This window comes from Typha angustifolia, chromosome 13 (assembly GCF_048772165.1).
Source record: "Typha angustifolia cultivar Huaian chromosome 13, ASM4877216v1, whole genome shotgun sequence".
NCBI classification, from domain to species: Eukaryota; Viridiplantae; Streptophyta; class Magnoliopsida; order Poales; family Typhaceae; genus Typha; species Typha angustifolia.
The window spans coordinates 2420324-2435400 of record NC_133251.1 but is presented as its reverse complement, the minus strand read 5'-3'; the positions used below and the strand labels follow the sequence as shown (position 1 = coordinate 2435400).

The 15077-nt window shown below is 34.4% G+C and overlaps 1 protein-coding gene and 1 long non-coding RNA gene across 15 annotated transcripts; one reads left to right on the top strand and one right to left on the bottom strand.

The window, feature by feature from the left end:
* The first annotated feature begins 450 nt into the window (after positions 1–450).
* LOC140773419 (uncharacterized) lies at positions 451–8254 on the top strand. Its single transcript, XR_012106471.1, has 3 exons — positions 451–922; positions 3111–3384; positions 7668–8254. It is a non-coding gene; the product is annotated as an uncharacterized lncRNA (long non-coding RNA).
* On the bottom strand, positions 3383–13633 carry LOC140773418 (MADS-box transcription factor 23-like). Of its 14 annotated transcripts, none has more exons than XR_012106466.1 (11): positions 13499–13633; positions 13123–13391; positions 12030–12108; positions 7040–7101; positions 6525–6624; positions 6404–6445; positions 6280–6321; positions 5965–6119; positions 5841–5880; positions 5641–5750; positions 3383–5549 (listed from the first exon to the last, which is right to left on the bottom strand). XR_012106466.1 is itself a non-coding variant. In XM_073115958.1 (10 exons), the coding sequence occupies exons 2-9, from the start codon at positions 13302–13304 to the stop codon at positions 5862–5864; spliced, it is 681 nt and encodes a 226-aa protein (XP_072972059.1). In that variant the 5' UTR covers positions 13305–13391; positions 13499–13633; the 3' UTR covers positions 5602–5750; positions 5841–5861. The 14 variants fall into 14 exon arrangements, 8 of the variants coding, with proteins under 8 accessions (XP_072972059.1, XP_072972060.1, XP_072972062.1 ...); XR_012106467.1 differs by having other exon boundaries at positions 3383–4686; XR_012106468.1 differs by having other exon boundaries at positions 5641–5746.
* Between the last annotated feature and the right edge of the window lie 1444 nt (positions 13634–15077).

Genomic DNA, 15077 nt, shown 5'->3' with positions numbered 1-15077 from the left:
ATTCAGAGGAACTCTTTCTGGTCATGTTAACCATGGCACCAAGTGGCAGTTAGTTATGTTACTTGATTAGAATATTGTCCAACTTACTCTTTGTTTCTTGCTGACATGTGATCCAACCAAGAATTTCCTCACAGTATGTGACATGGAACACTTCCCTCGAGAAAAGAAAAAAAGAAGACAAAGTAAAGTAATTAAACAAAGGGTCTTGATCTCTGCTTCCCTCCACCATGTCTCACTATTTGTTTCAGAGGCTTCAGATCCCACAATGTACGGGTAGATCATAGCAAGCCCAAGGTGGACCACCTAAGGTTTATTTACCAATTCATCTCCACGTCTTTTAAAGTTAATCAGAAGTAAATCCTGTGTACTGTCAAAATTTAATCTTGGGAAATTCATCAAACATGCGATAGTTAAACCATTAAAAATAAATCACAATGACCCGCAGAGACATACATTTAATCAATAAAAGAAACCCTTTTAAAATGATCCGCAGAGACATACATTTAATCAATAAAAGAAACCCTTTTAAAATGATCCGCAGAGACATCATACCGCTTCCCTGTTTCAATTTTTTAATATTTTAAATGAACCTCCTTTGCCCCTGTCTTCTCCTTTCTATGACATCCGTCTTTCGATCCCGAGGAATACAAAAAGAACAAAGAGAGAGAATCCAAGACTAGATCAGCGACGTGGATGGAGATCTAACCGTTTCACTTCGCCGTTATGTTTTTTTCCCGCCGTACTTGGATTGTTTACCCTTTGCCTTCAAACCCTACGTGGGCCGTGGGCGTGCGTTTTGATGTGGGGTTTCCTGGCCTTGAATTAATTTTCTAGGCTCGAAGAATCGGAGAGGATGGTTAGTTGAGGCTGGGGAAGTGGAAGAGATTCTTTGGCTGGAAAGCTCTCCGCATCAAGAGTTCAGGTACTACTCATATAGATAGGTATGTTGGATGCCAGTTGTTCTTCTACGAATTCTTTTTCTTGCTTCGATCTTTTTATATTGTATTTGGGAAAAAAGATTAGTTCTTGATATGCACGGATTGGCCTGATATCATCCGTGTGGAATCTCACCGATTTTTTTGATTGTTTGGACCAATTTATTTTCCAATTTAGACACGCTGTTTGTAGGTTTTCATCAATTAGGCGTATAACTATTCGCGGAGTTACTGCTTGGCCGTCATTGCAAATTACTTGATATAATGGAAGATGTTTCGGTGATAGTAGTTTGTGAAATAACGATAGAACGGACAGCATAAGAAGATGGACTTTTAAGTTTTCTTTTTATTGGTTTATTACTTAATCATCTTGATTTCCTTACATGTGAGCTGGTCATGTATGCCTGTTCGTTGTCTTGATTATTGTAGAATAAATGCGGGTTTACATATTTTTGATGTTGGAGAATTCTTTACTACAAATTGGTATTGGAGGTGCTTTGTTTGAATTACGTGAACTCCAAAGGGGTTTATCATTTCAGAAAGCCAAAATCTTTGGTGCATTTCTTTCTTTTCATTGGTGAAGCTTGCCTTTGCTTCACCCTTTAGTTCTGGGTGCTCACCTTTAGGCAAAAGCAGATGGAAAGAAGCGTCATGTTTTAAAGTGGGAACCTCTGTGCGAAGTCCTTGCCCCTTGCCCTTTGCCTTTTATCACAGGATTTGTATGAATGCATGGATGTCTTAGCCCATTGGGTAATGCACCAAATGAGAACTAAATCACTTCAAAATAAAATTTCAAGCTTTGTTAGGTTATAGTCGGTCCATATCTACATTGGGATATATGCAGGTTACTTGACCTACAACTACTGTCAATATCATCAACAAGCTCTAAATGATTTGGTCAATCTAGCACAAACCGTTAACATAAGAAGCCTATCTTTGGAATCAATAAATATTTGCAATAGAATTTTGAACTGAAGTTAACCTTCTACGAAATGGCAGAAGAATCCTTATGGAGGACAGATAATGGCGGGACTGGACTTATAATATGTATGATCACTTGATGATAGGGTTGTCTACACTATTGGCTGGATCATAGATTGAGGCTAAATACCTATTTTGAATTCAAAGCTTTTCTGTAGTCCAAAGAATAGTGGAAGCAAACTATTTAGTTTAGCTGACAAGTGCCATTGAATGGTTCTTTTGAGTAGCATGAGTTATTATTGCAGCATCTTTATTTGGTGGTAGGATTCTCCTTTAGGGATATTGAGTTACTAGTTTTAGAAATGTGAATTGCTTGATCATTCTGAAGGATTAGTCTTAATAGTTAGGTCATTGTTTAGTCAACGTCTAAAAATTTTCTTCTATAGTGGAGTCCTAGAACTACGTGGAGCTTCACTCTTGACAGTTACATGACTTACTGCATACAGTCTAGCTTTTGAAGTTTCCATTTGTTAAGAGTATTCATGTTTCAATAAAGAAGAAAAGTTAGAAAAGTAACAATCTAAAAGTTCTACTAATACATGATTTCAGAATTATACTTTGTTAAGGCCATTTATATTGTTTATGCAGTCTTTTGGTTTAACCTACCATCTAGCAAGTGAAATCTTGTGCCCCTGGACAAGGTAGGCGCATGTCAGTTGTTCCACTTTGTGCCCTATTGATGTGCTGCATGCCCTAGAGTGTGGAAGCACCATAGGAATACACATTATATCATGAAGTTCATCATATAGCATGACAAACATGTGAAAGCATGTCAATCTTGGATTGTATCGGCTTAAGTGTTCCATCCTTTTTGAGATATGTGATCCTGTTCATGCCCTAATTATTGTTTTTAAGGAATCTGATTATTAGCAGAAAGGTTTTTCTCTTTTTGGGACAGCCAATTGTAAAAAATAATGATTGCTAGATTGATGTAAACCCAACTTTCCATTGAATAAATATCATAGGATGCAAGCTCAAGTAACTAAATTGGATGACAAAAACTTCATTTCTGTATATGTGATGGTAATCTGAAGATTGTAGTCACTGCATCTTTTAGATTTGGCTGCGGTGTTCTTTATGGAATTGATTGAGCAGTCATATAAATAACTACCATATTCTTTTTCCTTAAAATAACAATTATAATAGTCGGATCATCTTCTTCTGATGATCTTTGGATTTTCTTTTTTCTACTAGGTGTTGCACGTGGTGATAGCAAGCACGGGAGAACAACTGCACATCTTGCAAGAATTTTTCAAGTTAACAAAAAGTTTTAAATTGCGCAAATGCTATTGACATATGAGAGTTGCCTTTCATTGGTCGCAGCCTTTCTTTAGCCTGACTCCACCAAATGCTGATCCTTATAACAGTGCCTCCATAGTTGTGAAGCTTTGCTTATCTAAATATCAAGAAATGGTCTGAATCTTAACCATCAATTTGTTGACCTTCTAGCCCTTGATCAGATGTGGACGTAAGCAGTATTTCCTATGTGATCCTTTTATTTGGGGTATAAAACCATTACTGTTAATTGAGGGATTTTATTCTTATATCTGGATCACAAAGGACATGGTATCTTCTGATCTCCTGAAATTAATTCTTTTATAATTCAAGAATCTTTTCCATAGGAAATGATTTACTCATTGAACAAGAGAATCTGATAAATCTTATTTGGTGAGACTTCGAAGTAGATATTAATTCTTTCATTTGGTGTGAATGACTTCAGTTTGGTTCAAAGTTTCATTAATATGGTGAGAACTATATCTCCTCCGTTACTTGGAATGTGCTCACTGATAGAGCTGTAAGATTGGGCAAGTTTTTTTTTTCCTGATATGAAATCTTTATCTTGGTCAGGTTTTTTTAATTTCGGAGTTCTTTAACCATGTTGTTTCTCCTCAATTTACTTGATTGACCTCAGCTCTGAAAGTCAATAGTTTTTATCTTGTTAACTGATGGATGTTTATTCGGAGCTGTAGATTGTGTCAACTTTTCACATGAAACTGCTTCCATGTGAAGGACATGACTGGAGCTTATCTACTTATATCATTAAGTCATTTGCCTAGTAGTCCTGTTCTGCTTTATGATGTATTACACATTTAACTGTATAGAAGAACGGAGTTTTTCCGGTTAGGAAATTAGAGCTGTCCTCTGCAATTTTCTTTCTTTTGTGTACCTAGTTCTACTTGCAGTCTAACCAGGTTCTGAATATACTTAGATGTCACTATTCTGAATTCTCTATGTTGTGCAATGTACTAGGTCATTTCCTTACAAGCCCCTACTACCGTCATACTTTACAATGACTTATACAAAACAATGAAACATAGATTCAATTGCTGGAATTTTCTGAAGATATTTGGCTTGCATTTGATATCTTTTAGGATGCATGCAGCAGAAAATAAAGCATCTCATTCAAGAGATGCAAAATCGAAAAGTATATGATGATTGAGCATCAGCCATGTCATTTATTGTATAACTTCCTTGAATTCTTGAGCCTTCTTATTGAAAAAATGATATACCTGGCAGCACTTGGTTAAGCCCAATAATTATGGTTGTACAATGATTATGATGACCGACTAATATTGCCTCGGCATATAGGAATGCATGAGTGGCAAGACAGAGTGATCTTACTTCACATTTTACAGATTTTCTATTTTCTATCTTTAATGCATATCTTTTGGGCTGTATGCTAATTGGACCATCAGATCCTTCAGTGCTCATCAATTCTTCCTAGTGCGTGTCTTGCTAATCCTTCAAGCGTCAGGCCATAATTCTGTTCCTGCTTTCATGCGATGTGCGTATTATTTGAAGCAGTTTACTTATTTCATGCATTTCCTTACATTTTGCCCATGGCTGACTAATATTCTAAAAAAAATGGACACTTAAAATAGCATGTCATGTCCATGTTTGACACTTGTCGGACACTTGTTGGACATACGTGTTGGATACTCCTATGAAGTATCTAATAATTAAAAAAATTTAGAATAAATTTGGAACACTCTTTGGACACTCTAGGATATTCTTGAGACACGTTTTGAGCATAAAATTTATCATACGTTATAAAATGTTATAATAGAATTTATCTATTGCAAGAATTTCCTACATATGCTGTAGAATATAATGCGACAATCACAAGCCTATGCCATCCACTAAAGTTAAGTAACCTAATTAGTTATTTATTCTCATAATATTAAATTATATTGTCACGTATTATTAGCATTATCATTATTGACTGTGGCATTATATACACTTTATTTTTCTCTTATGAACAATTTATACATGTGTATGTATTTATGTTATAAGTTTAGGCAAATATTTATTTAAATGTATTAATTATATATATATATATATATATGTAATGCTTTAATTATTTATTTTTGTCGTGTCCTCAACGTGTCGTGCTATTTTTTCAAGATTTATCGTATCCTCATGTCCGTATCATGTCATATTTATTTGTGTTCCCGTGTTTCTCAGCTAATAGAGTTTCCCAGACACCGAGTTTACGAACTGTTTTATGCTTTTTGGTAGATCACAAATTATTTTTGCATTAATGTAGAAAGATTTTCATTCATTTGCTATAATTAGAAAATACTACAGCTAGGAACTAGTAGTTACGGTGCATTAAGGTGATCCAAAAACATCCTGGTTGTTGCAATGATAAATCAGTCAGCATCCATTACAATTACACATCTTATATAGCAAATAGATAATTGGAAGTTCTTGAAATAGGTACCTGGTAATATCTCTGCATTTTCACTGCAACATATCTTTACATAGAAAATGAGCCTTCCTATCAGCCGCACACCATATATATGATTGTGTCAAGTATTGATCCTGCTCTTGCTTATACAGAAAATCTTACTATTAGGTGGAGTCTATTGTACACCTTAGAACAATAATTACATTATTAATGAAATAACATAGAGAGCCAACCAAGTTTCCTGGATCATCTTCTTAGTGCAGTTGGAGTCTGCTGCAAGTTCAGAAAATTGAATTATGTTGATTGAACTTGTAAAAAGTGCTTCATATATTTTGAAGTTTGGAAAGGAGAGGTTACCTTAGATTTGGTGCTCTAAAGTGCAACCCATGTGCTTGTTGTTGTGGCTGGTTAGCCTGGCTTAGTTCGAGACGAACAGAAGCGCTTTCATCCTCTGTGATAGATGCAATATGTGAATCTCCATCGACTCCATTTTTTCCTCTTGTTTCGTAGACCTGAGGATCAGGTTCTTAACTTGTGTTAAACTACCAATTCAGCATTAAATATGTGCTATAATGATTCATTTAATAATTTTCTACACTTTTGAACTCCTTCAGCTCTCTAATCTTATACCTTTTCATGGAATTCCAATTTTCCTAGACAAATGAGGTTTACCTTCTTACGGAGCTCAATGTTCTCTTGGTAAATAAGGCTTCCCTGCAATGCATACGGCAAGAAATTAGCCAATTGATGCATCATTTTCTTTACCAAGAGATATTGTTAGTTTATGTTGTGGAACCTTTCGATTCAGTTCTTGAATTTCATCAACTAGAAGTTGATCCTGCAAGGTGAAATTGACTGCATGAAGAATTTCTAAAGAAACAAAAATGTGAAAAGATTGAAGCTTAAGTCTAATTGACCTTCTTCGTTCTCACACCACGTAGACTCATTTCTAGCTGGTTCTCTAAATTTTGTAGATCCTTCACACTTAGTCCAGAAAGCTGTTCTCCCATCAACTGCCTGGGATCATTTGCCAAAATTTGTAGATTGTCATGTTATGTACATATTCTTTAATTGACTAGTTGTAACTTCCTATTACCCATTTTAACAGAATTACTGAATGCAAGTTATGGTTTTAATAAATAATTTGTCACTTTTTTTATAGTTAGGACTTAGGAGTTTTAATTTAGTCATACATGAAGGTCAATTGTCATTTGCACTTAGAATGGTTTCTCATTCATCTTGGTGCCATATTCAAGATAGTCTTAAGTATCATTTAATATGTGACAGGCATTTGATTATTTCTACTGAAGAAAACTAGCAGAGATGAACTATTGTGGAAGGTATTCAGTGATTATGCTTTTTATAATGATGAGTGACTTTTTAGGAGTAACTTTACTTTGAAATTATTCAAGGGTTAAGTGAATGATCATACCTATGATTTTCTTGCAAGTTGTGCAGTCGCTGCCTTAAGCTTGCTGCTTCCCTTTGCCAGAACTAGAGTCGGTAACATGCACAAAGTTCAGTTTTATGGTTTTTGCTATATTTTACGTGGCATGAATATCAAGTATAGCTGTCAGCTCGTGAAAGAACTGTGATATACAATAAATATGAAAATCCGATACATAAGTAAAGTATGAGATTAAAAATGTGAACAACAACAAAAAGCTTGAGTCCCAACTATTTGTGATCGGCTGTATTTATCCTTCTCCATTTATTTCTAGTTAAATAATGTGAAACTTATATGGAATTATTGGATCTTTATGTAAACATGTCTTTATGTTTGGAAATGCATATTCTTGAATAAGATAACCTTTATATTCTTTCATGTGTAATTCCCTGTCCGTGAAATATGGAATTTTCACATTCATTTCCACATATAGTAGATTTATTTTTGTGTGTGTGTCTACATATATATATATATATATATATATATATATATATATATATATATATATGTGTGTGTGTGTGTGTGTGTGTGTGTGTGTGTGTGTGTGGATTGGTAGCTCTGAACGCATTATGTTTGGATTGAGGAATCTGTACATCATCTTTTTGCCCTACAGCTTCATCTTCCAAAGTCATGAAGTGTCGGCTAGATAATCATATGAACGCTTGTTACTATACCAACTTTTTGAGTCTGTAATGATCTTTTAATCAGAGTTCTAATAGGTAAAGTACTTCAGTCTTGCATTATCTAATTTCTCTATAGTTTAACAAATGCATGAACCATATACTATCCTAACTGCTATTTCATTGTGTCAGCCAAGAATGAGTTGAGGCCATACGCCAGGTTCTGTGCACTGCATAGAATGATCTTGAAGAGGTTCTGGCCAGTTAACCAATAACAAGCTGGAGTAACATTCATAACAAACTGTTCAACTACACACTACTCATTGTGAATCTCAATTGTCGAGACAGTTGAGACCGTCAGTGATGTTGCTAAATATTGTTTCACAACTTGCTGTGGAACAAGATACTTATTCTCTGATACAGAGCTGCTAATGTAGCTTTGCATTGTCCATATTTTTGTTGCTAGTATATCTTAATATGGAATGTCTGTGGTTTGTCAAGATGAATTAGATAGTCACTGAGTGTATATTCAAGTATAAATTGTTGTTAACAAGAGAAGATTTATCTTGGATGCTTTCAATCTAAAGATTTAGACCAAGAGTTTCAAGCTTTACTCTGTATTTACCATGTCATCTATGATTGCTTTGCTATCAGATTCAGCAAAAGCAGTGTTCAGAACATTGCTGAAATTGTTATCATAATATTATGGTTACAAAAGGCCTGTAGCACTAATCTATAGGAACAAAATAATAAGTACTTTTCAAGTCTGACACTTAATAATAGATCTATTGGAACCTCTATCTACCCCAAAATTTTTTGGGGATTTAGTGCTTTTAATTTATCTTCTTGACTTCAAATATTAGAACTACATCACAATCCCAAAGATTTGTTAGATGTAAGGTTATTCTCACACGTGATAACACAACAAAATCAATAGATTGTGGCACTCTTGCTCATTGGGAAACTTGGCTGGCAAATTAAGAATAGCCCACAACTTTGCCCGCATCTTGGGAAATCTTTTTATTGAAGAGTTTAAAAGAATCTAAGAGGGGAATATCATCAAATCTAAGATTTCTTTGTTTCCGAAGAATTCATGTTAAAAGTTTTTAAGAGAGAGAGAGAGAGAGCAACCGAGCTTAGTATCCTTTCTCAACATCATTTGGTGCTGTATATAATTGTACCTTCATTATCTAGTTTCTGATCCACAAATTATTGATTGTCTCATAATATACTATAATCAGATAACAGGCTAGAGGCATACCAGTTCGAGTGCCAGGCTCTATATTATGTGCATTTTCATCATAAATTTGGTTTTTTATTCCTGTTGAATTACAAGCTAGATATAATGAAAACTCTGTCGAATATGCGTGATTACTTCTAAGTTATTTATTTAGTGCATGAGAAAGAAAGAGCAATGTAATGGTTTTTTTATATATAAAAGAGAAATTCAAGAGTAATTGCCAAGATAATTTGAGTAATGGAGTTACTGGTTAGAGAGCTTATAAAAGCAAAGCTTCTTGTATTTATAAATCAAGCTAAAAAAAAAAATCAAATCAACTAAAGCAAAGTTTCCTAAAGACTTCGTGAGTATCTTGTCCATTCATATATATATATCCCTTCTACCGATCTATACATGTTCAAGTTTTTCAATCCAAATATTTAAAAAGTAGTATCAGAGCCAGATACGAAAGCGGATGTTCTTCAATTTTTGAAGAAAAAGAATCGAAAGTAAAGATACAGATTTCAAAGGAAGCATGGGATGGGATATTCTAATAGAAGATTGACAGAGACAATATGTATGAAGATTTTAGAGCCTCGAAAGCAAAGGAAGCATAAGATATGAAACTCCAAATTTTGAGAAGAGAATTGAAAATTTCAAAAATGAAAGATACAGATTTCATGAAAGAAGACGTAGAAAATGTCAATCACATGAAGTTTTATTGGGAAAATTTACTGATCAAAAGATAGTAGAGAAAATTCTTATTAGTCTATCAGAGAAATATGATTATATAATCGCAGTTATAGAGGAGGCCAAAAGTATTTCTACTTTATCAGGTCAAGAATAGGTTCTCTACTTTCTCATGAGCAAGAAAAGTGAGCCATATTGACCGGTCTATTGAAAGTGCATTCGAGACAAACGTTTCTTTTAGAACTCAATTTTCTCAAGAATGATAAAGAAAATTATTACAAGAAAGAAGACACAAAAAAGAGGAAGATCAAGACCAAGGCACAAAAGAAGATTGAAGTAGAGGTATGCTCTCTAAAAATTCTTATTGCAAAATTTGCAAGAAATCAAATCGCACTACTTCTAATTGATGGCTTTCTAAAAATTAGTGTTATAACTGCAAAAAATATGGTTCTATAGAGAAGTTCAGGCTCAAAAGAAGTGAGCAAGTTAATTTTTCTTATAAAAGAAGGATAGTGAAGAAAATTTATCTTATGCACAAGAAAGAGAAGATATTTGGTATCATGATAGTGGCTGTAATAACCACATGTCAAGAGATGAAAGATTTTTCCTGACATGGATACTGCAGTAATTTCTGATGTACGCATAGGAAACGGCTCAATAGTGCAAGCAAAAGGGAAGATACTATAGCCGTGGAAACAAAAAAACCTAAGATATATAAAAGATGTCTAGACCTAGCACAAAACCTCTTTTTAAGTGTTGGGCAATTGGTTTAAAGTGGCCTTTTATTTTGAAGATAATGCTTGCAAAATAGAATAGAAAGCACATTGTTGCTGAGATTAAAATGGAGAAGAATAGGAACTTTCCTATTGATTTAACCATGCATCACATATTGCATTGAAAATGATGCCATAGATGAGATATAGTTGTGCCATAAAAATATTGTCGTCTTTAACTTTCAAGGGCTAAAGATGTTTAGCCAAGAAAAAGGAAATGGTGAATGGATTGCCGGAAATCAAGAACAAGTTTGGGACTTGTAAAACATATATTGTGGGAAAGCACTAGCACTCATTATTTTCTATAGATGGAGACCGGAGAGCAAAGATACCGTTAAAGCTTGTTCACATAGATATATGCGGAAAAAAAAACAGACTCCATCGTTCAGTCATAACAAGTACTTTATCATTTTTGTAGATTATACAAGAATGATATGAATTTATTTGCTTAAAGAGAAAAGTAAAAAAATTGAAGTTTTCAATAAATTTAAAGCTTATGTTAAGAAGTAAAGTGAATACTCTATCAAAGTTTTGAGAAGGACAACTCTAGATGGTGAATATATCTCAAAGAACTTTGACAAATTTTATGAAGTGAATGTATCCACCCACCCATAACAAAATGGCAAACATAATGCTCAAATAAAAAATGGATGCCTGATGACTTTTGGGCAGATGTTGTATCTACAATTGTGTATGTTATGAGCAAATAGCTGGTATCTTCTCCAAAGCACTTGCCAAAGGAAGATTCTTTTATATACGAGAACTCATTAGAGTTGTGAAGAAAGGTGCAAAAAAGGGAGTGTTAGAAATTAATATACTTCAATTCTCATGTCAAGAGAAATTTCTCTAAGTTGTTTATTAAGCGCATGAGAAACATAGGGAAGAAAGAGTAATCGTAGTGTTTTCTTGTAAAAGAGAAACTCATGAGTAATTAATTTGAGTAGAGAGTTACTAATTATAGAGCCTATAAAAACAAGGCTTCACATAATTGTAAATCAAGCCAAAAATGCCAAATCATTTGACGCAAAAATCTTCTAAAGACTCTCTTTAGTCTCTTGTCCATTCCTGTCTATCCCTTCTACCAATCCACATATATTAAAGTCTTCCAATCCAAATATCAACACACACACACACGCACACACACACACACACACACGCACTTAGTTTTAGGATTATTTTGAAAAATTTAGACACTAAAGTTCTTACCCCTACTTCTACCTTAGCATATTTCATTATGTTAGGTCTATTATCAAGACAATGCCGTCAAAAAGATTATCTAATAATGTCATCGACAAATTAATTATTATGTATCCTCAGATAGCTTATCACGGGAAAAAAATGTAAGAATTCCATCAATCATTCCGGCAACCTTATTGACATAAATTATTCAAATGTCTCTTTCTTTCAACACCTTTTAACACGTCTTTTTCAAAATCTCCCTAGAAATTTATTATGGATCACAAATTAAGTCCTCCGGGATCAACAAATAATGTAAGTCTCTTATTTTCTTGAACTTGTTTGTCATAGTATCAAAAATTATTTAGCATCTAGTTTTTCCAATATGACATGAAAACAAATTGAATGTCAAAAAAGAGTAGTTATAAGATCCATCATGCATCTACAAATTCTTTGTCTACTAATAAATATGATAAATACCGGATCTTATAGCATACCTTAGCCTCCGAAGTTGGATTCACGGCAAAACTATGCTCCTCCTTTGTTTTGTTGTATCTATCTATCACAGACTTCATGCTGGACAATGAAGTATACATTACATGCTTAATCTAATACCATTTGTAACAACAAAAAGTGAGATTTAAACTTTTAAAACCTCTTATATATGGACTAACTTTCTTGGATCTTGAAGGTAAAATCATCATATGCCAAGCAACTTTATTGTTTACATAGAAATTAGTATAGTCAGTAACTTTCTCATCCCCAGCTTTTGTTCTTTATCAATTTGGGTAAATAGTAACTCAAACTTGGTGGGAGATGAGATATAATTAACAAGCTTGCTGAAGTACCATCTCACAAGAAAAGAAATGAAAAACCTAAAAATTCCACAAAGAGAGTGGAAATAATAGTTGGAAGGTAATCTGATTCAAGATCTATGTCATGCATTGTTATCCACTTTCTTTCTCTATGTGTGACAATTAAATCAATTAGATTCTTCAATGTGGTTATGATCAAAATCATCATTTGTATCTCAAAAGACTGACATAAGAAATACCTTCAGTAGTCAAAAGAAAAATTATTCTAACTGTCCAAACGAATAATTTGTCATCTCTGACAAATGAGGATTCTTCTCACTCATAAAAGTGTAAACGTACATTTAAAAATTCTATTCGACAAAGATGTATGAATTATCATAGCTTCTTATAGATGCTCTTTCGAGTCTTTTCCTTTTATAAAATCCATCCAATGAACAGGCTCACCTGTTGAAGGAAGAGAAACTACTAGGAAAAAGAGACGATGAAGAGGAGGGGGCGATAGTTACGTTCAGAATCATGAAGAATAAAAGAGATGCAGAAACCCTAACTTACAAAATGTATAGATTTGCCCTGAATACCTTGAAAACCCTATTCGACAAACATCTACCGTTGTTTTAACAACCAAAGAAAGCCCTAATTACTTACCTCAAATCCAAAACCATTGGTAGAAAAAAAATAAAAAGTCCAAGATTTACTGAGAAAATTTTACATCATGCAGCTTTAGACGAAACAAAGAAGAAGGAGGAGGAGGAGGAGTTGGAGGTGGTGGTTATACCTTGTGTTGGAGAAATCGTAGAGGCGGCCGGTGCTGGAAAAGATGGCGAGGCCGACCTCGGCGTCGCAGAGGATGGCGAGCTCCTTGGCCTTCTTGATCAGTCCATTCCTCCTCTTTGAGAAAGTCACTTGCCTGCTTGTGGAGTTATCAATCCGCCTTATCACAATCTTTCCCCTCCCCATATTTTTATATCCTCTTCTTCTTCTTCTTCTTCTTCTTCTTCTTCTTCTTCTTCTCCTCCTCCTCCTCCTCCTCCTCCTAAGTATTAACTGATCAAATATAATAAAAAAGAAGAGAGAATAAGATAAGAATAAGACGAAGAAGAAGAAGGAGGAGGAGGAGGATAAAAGGAGAGATCTAAATAGAGAAAATAAACCTTTTTCCGAGTATTTTGAGGAAGAAGAAGAAGAAGAAGAAGGAGGAGGGAGTATTGGGATGTCTCTTTTGAGATCAGGTGGCAGACCTAAAACCTCATATCGATTTGTTTATTCTTCCATGAATGGAAAGGGTTGGCCAACAGCGAAGGCCTTGTTTCTTAATTTTACTATTTTTAGGGCGGTTTTTTGCAATTTTCTTTCGAGAGCGCTGCATGGCGAATAGATTGCTGACGCGTGTGGACGTGGATCCGTGTGCCCTACGGTCCTCTCCCTCCTCCCCTCCCCTGACGGCTCTAGACTCCTAGGGCCTAGGGTAGGGGTGGCGCGGAGGGGCATCCCTACAATGACCATTTCGCCCTTCATCCCAACCTCGTGCTCTCTTTTTTAGGGCTCAAACGTAAATAACAACGTCTCACGGAAAGTTAGGAACAACGTCGCCGATTTTAATTTCTCTCACGTATGTATTCTTTCCATTTATCTTCACACTCCATCGTTTTACCTTCCACTCTAAGCTAACATTCCAACGTTAGTTAGCCATATTTTATAGTTATTTTGGAAAATATTTCAAGGGACCCACAAGAATCTTATCGATATTTTGCCCTTCACTAACTAATTTGTGTGACGTAATTAGTTATTGGCTTTATTTATTTGCAAGGAAGAAGGTGTGGTGCGACTACTAGCTATGTTAGGGTAATTCCAATCAAGTTACACTACATATATATCTATATATTGATGGCGATCTAAGGAAGATGCCAAATATGACAGATATTTTTTTGAAAAATAATAATAATAATAATAATAATAAACATGACGCTATCCTTAGTGCCCTACTTTTCAAATTGGATATTATCATCTAAGTGATGATCTCATGATTGTGAGGTATAATATGAGACTTGTCAATGGACAACCAATGATCTATTCAAACCTAAGTAGTTCATTTTTTATTTTTTCACTTTAGTTAAAACAGGAAAGGTAGATTTGTCAAGTAGAAAATGAGGGTGATATAGGTTAAAATTTTAAGTTAATTGATAATCTAACATAATATTTAAAGATCCATTACCTACATTTCTCAACAAGCTTCTTAGAATATCGCTATTGGATTGAGTCAACTAAAATAAACTGCGATTCGAACTAATATATATCATTGAATATTTTCGTACGCTAGGTCCACCGATGATTTTATTACACCTCGCAAGAATAATTGATTGCTTGATATAATTATTATAGCCGGTGGACGGTCTTAATCATTGACATTAGCATTGGATCCACTCAATCAAGGAGCACTAACCCTGGTTCAACTAACATTATATTTTTCTTCCTACTATTTGTTTCATGTGTTTATGTTGATAAAAGAGCCTCTGGATTTTTCTAGCTAATATTGATTGCCAAACATCACTTTTGAGGACTCCCTGTATAGTTTTGAAGAAAGTATTAATCATTAATCATGGAGCTAGAGCTTTCTAAAGAAAATTAATAGTATATAAATTGATCAAATGAGAAAGGGAGAAGCAAAATTATAAATGCACATGATTACCTTGTTACCTTCTCATGTCTCAAAGTTTCTTTGAACTAGTATTA

Excerpts from the sequence above, each read along its gene's own strand:
- LOC140773418 (XM_073115957.1), bottom strand. The coding sequence starts at position 13,304 with ATGGGGAGGGGAAAGATTGTGATAAGGCGGATTGATAACTCCACAAGC. Across the intron at positions 12,109-13,122 it reads TACGATTTCTCCAACACAAG|CATGAAGTCTGTGATAGATA; the intron begins GTATAACCACCA and ends TTCATTGTCCAG. Across the intron at positions 6,446-6,524 it reads GTGGTGTGAGAACGAAGAAG|GATCAACTTCTAGTTGATGA; the intron begins GTCAATTAGACT and ends TTCACCTTGCAG.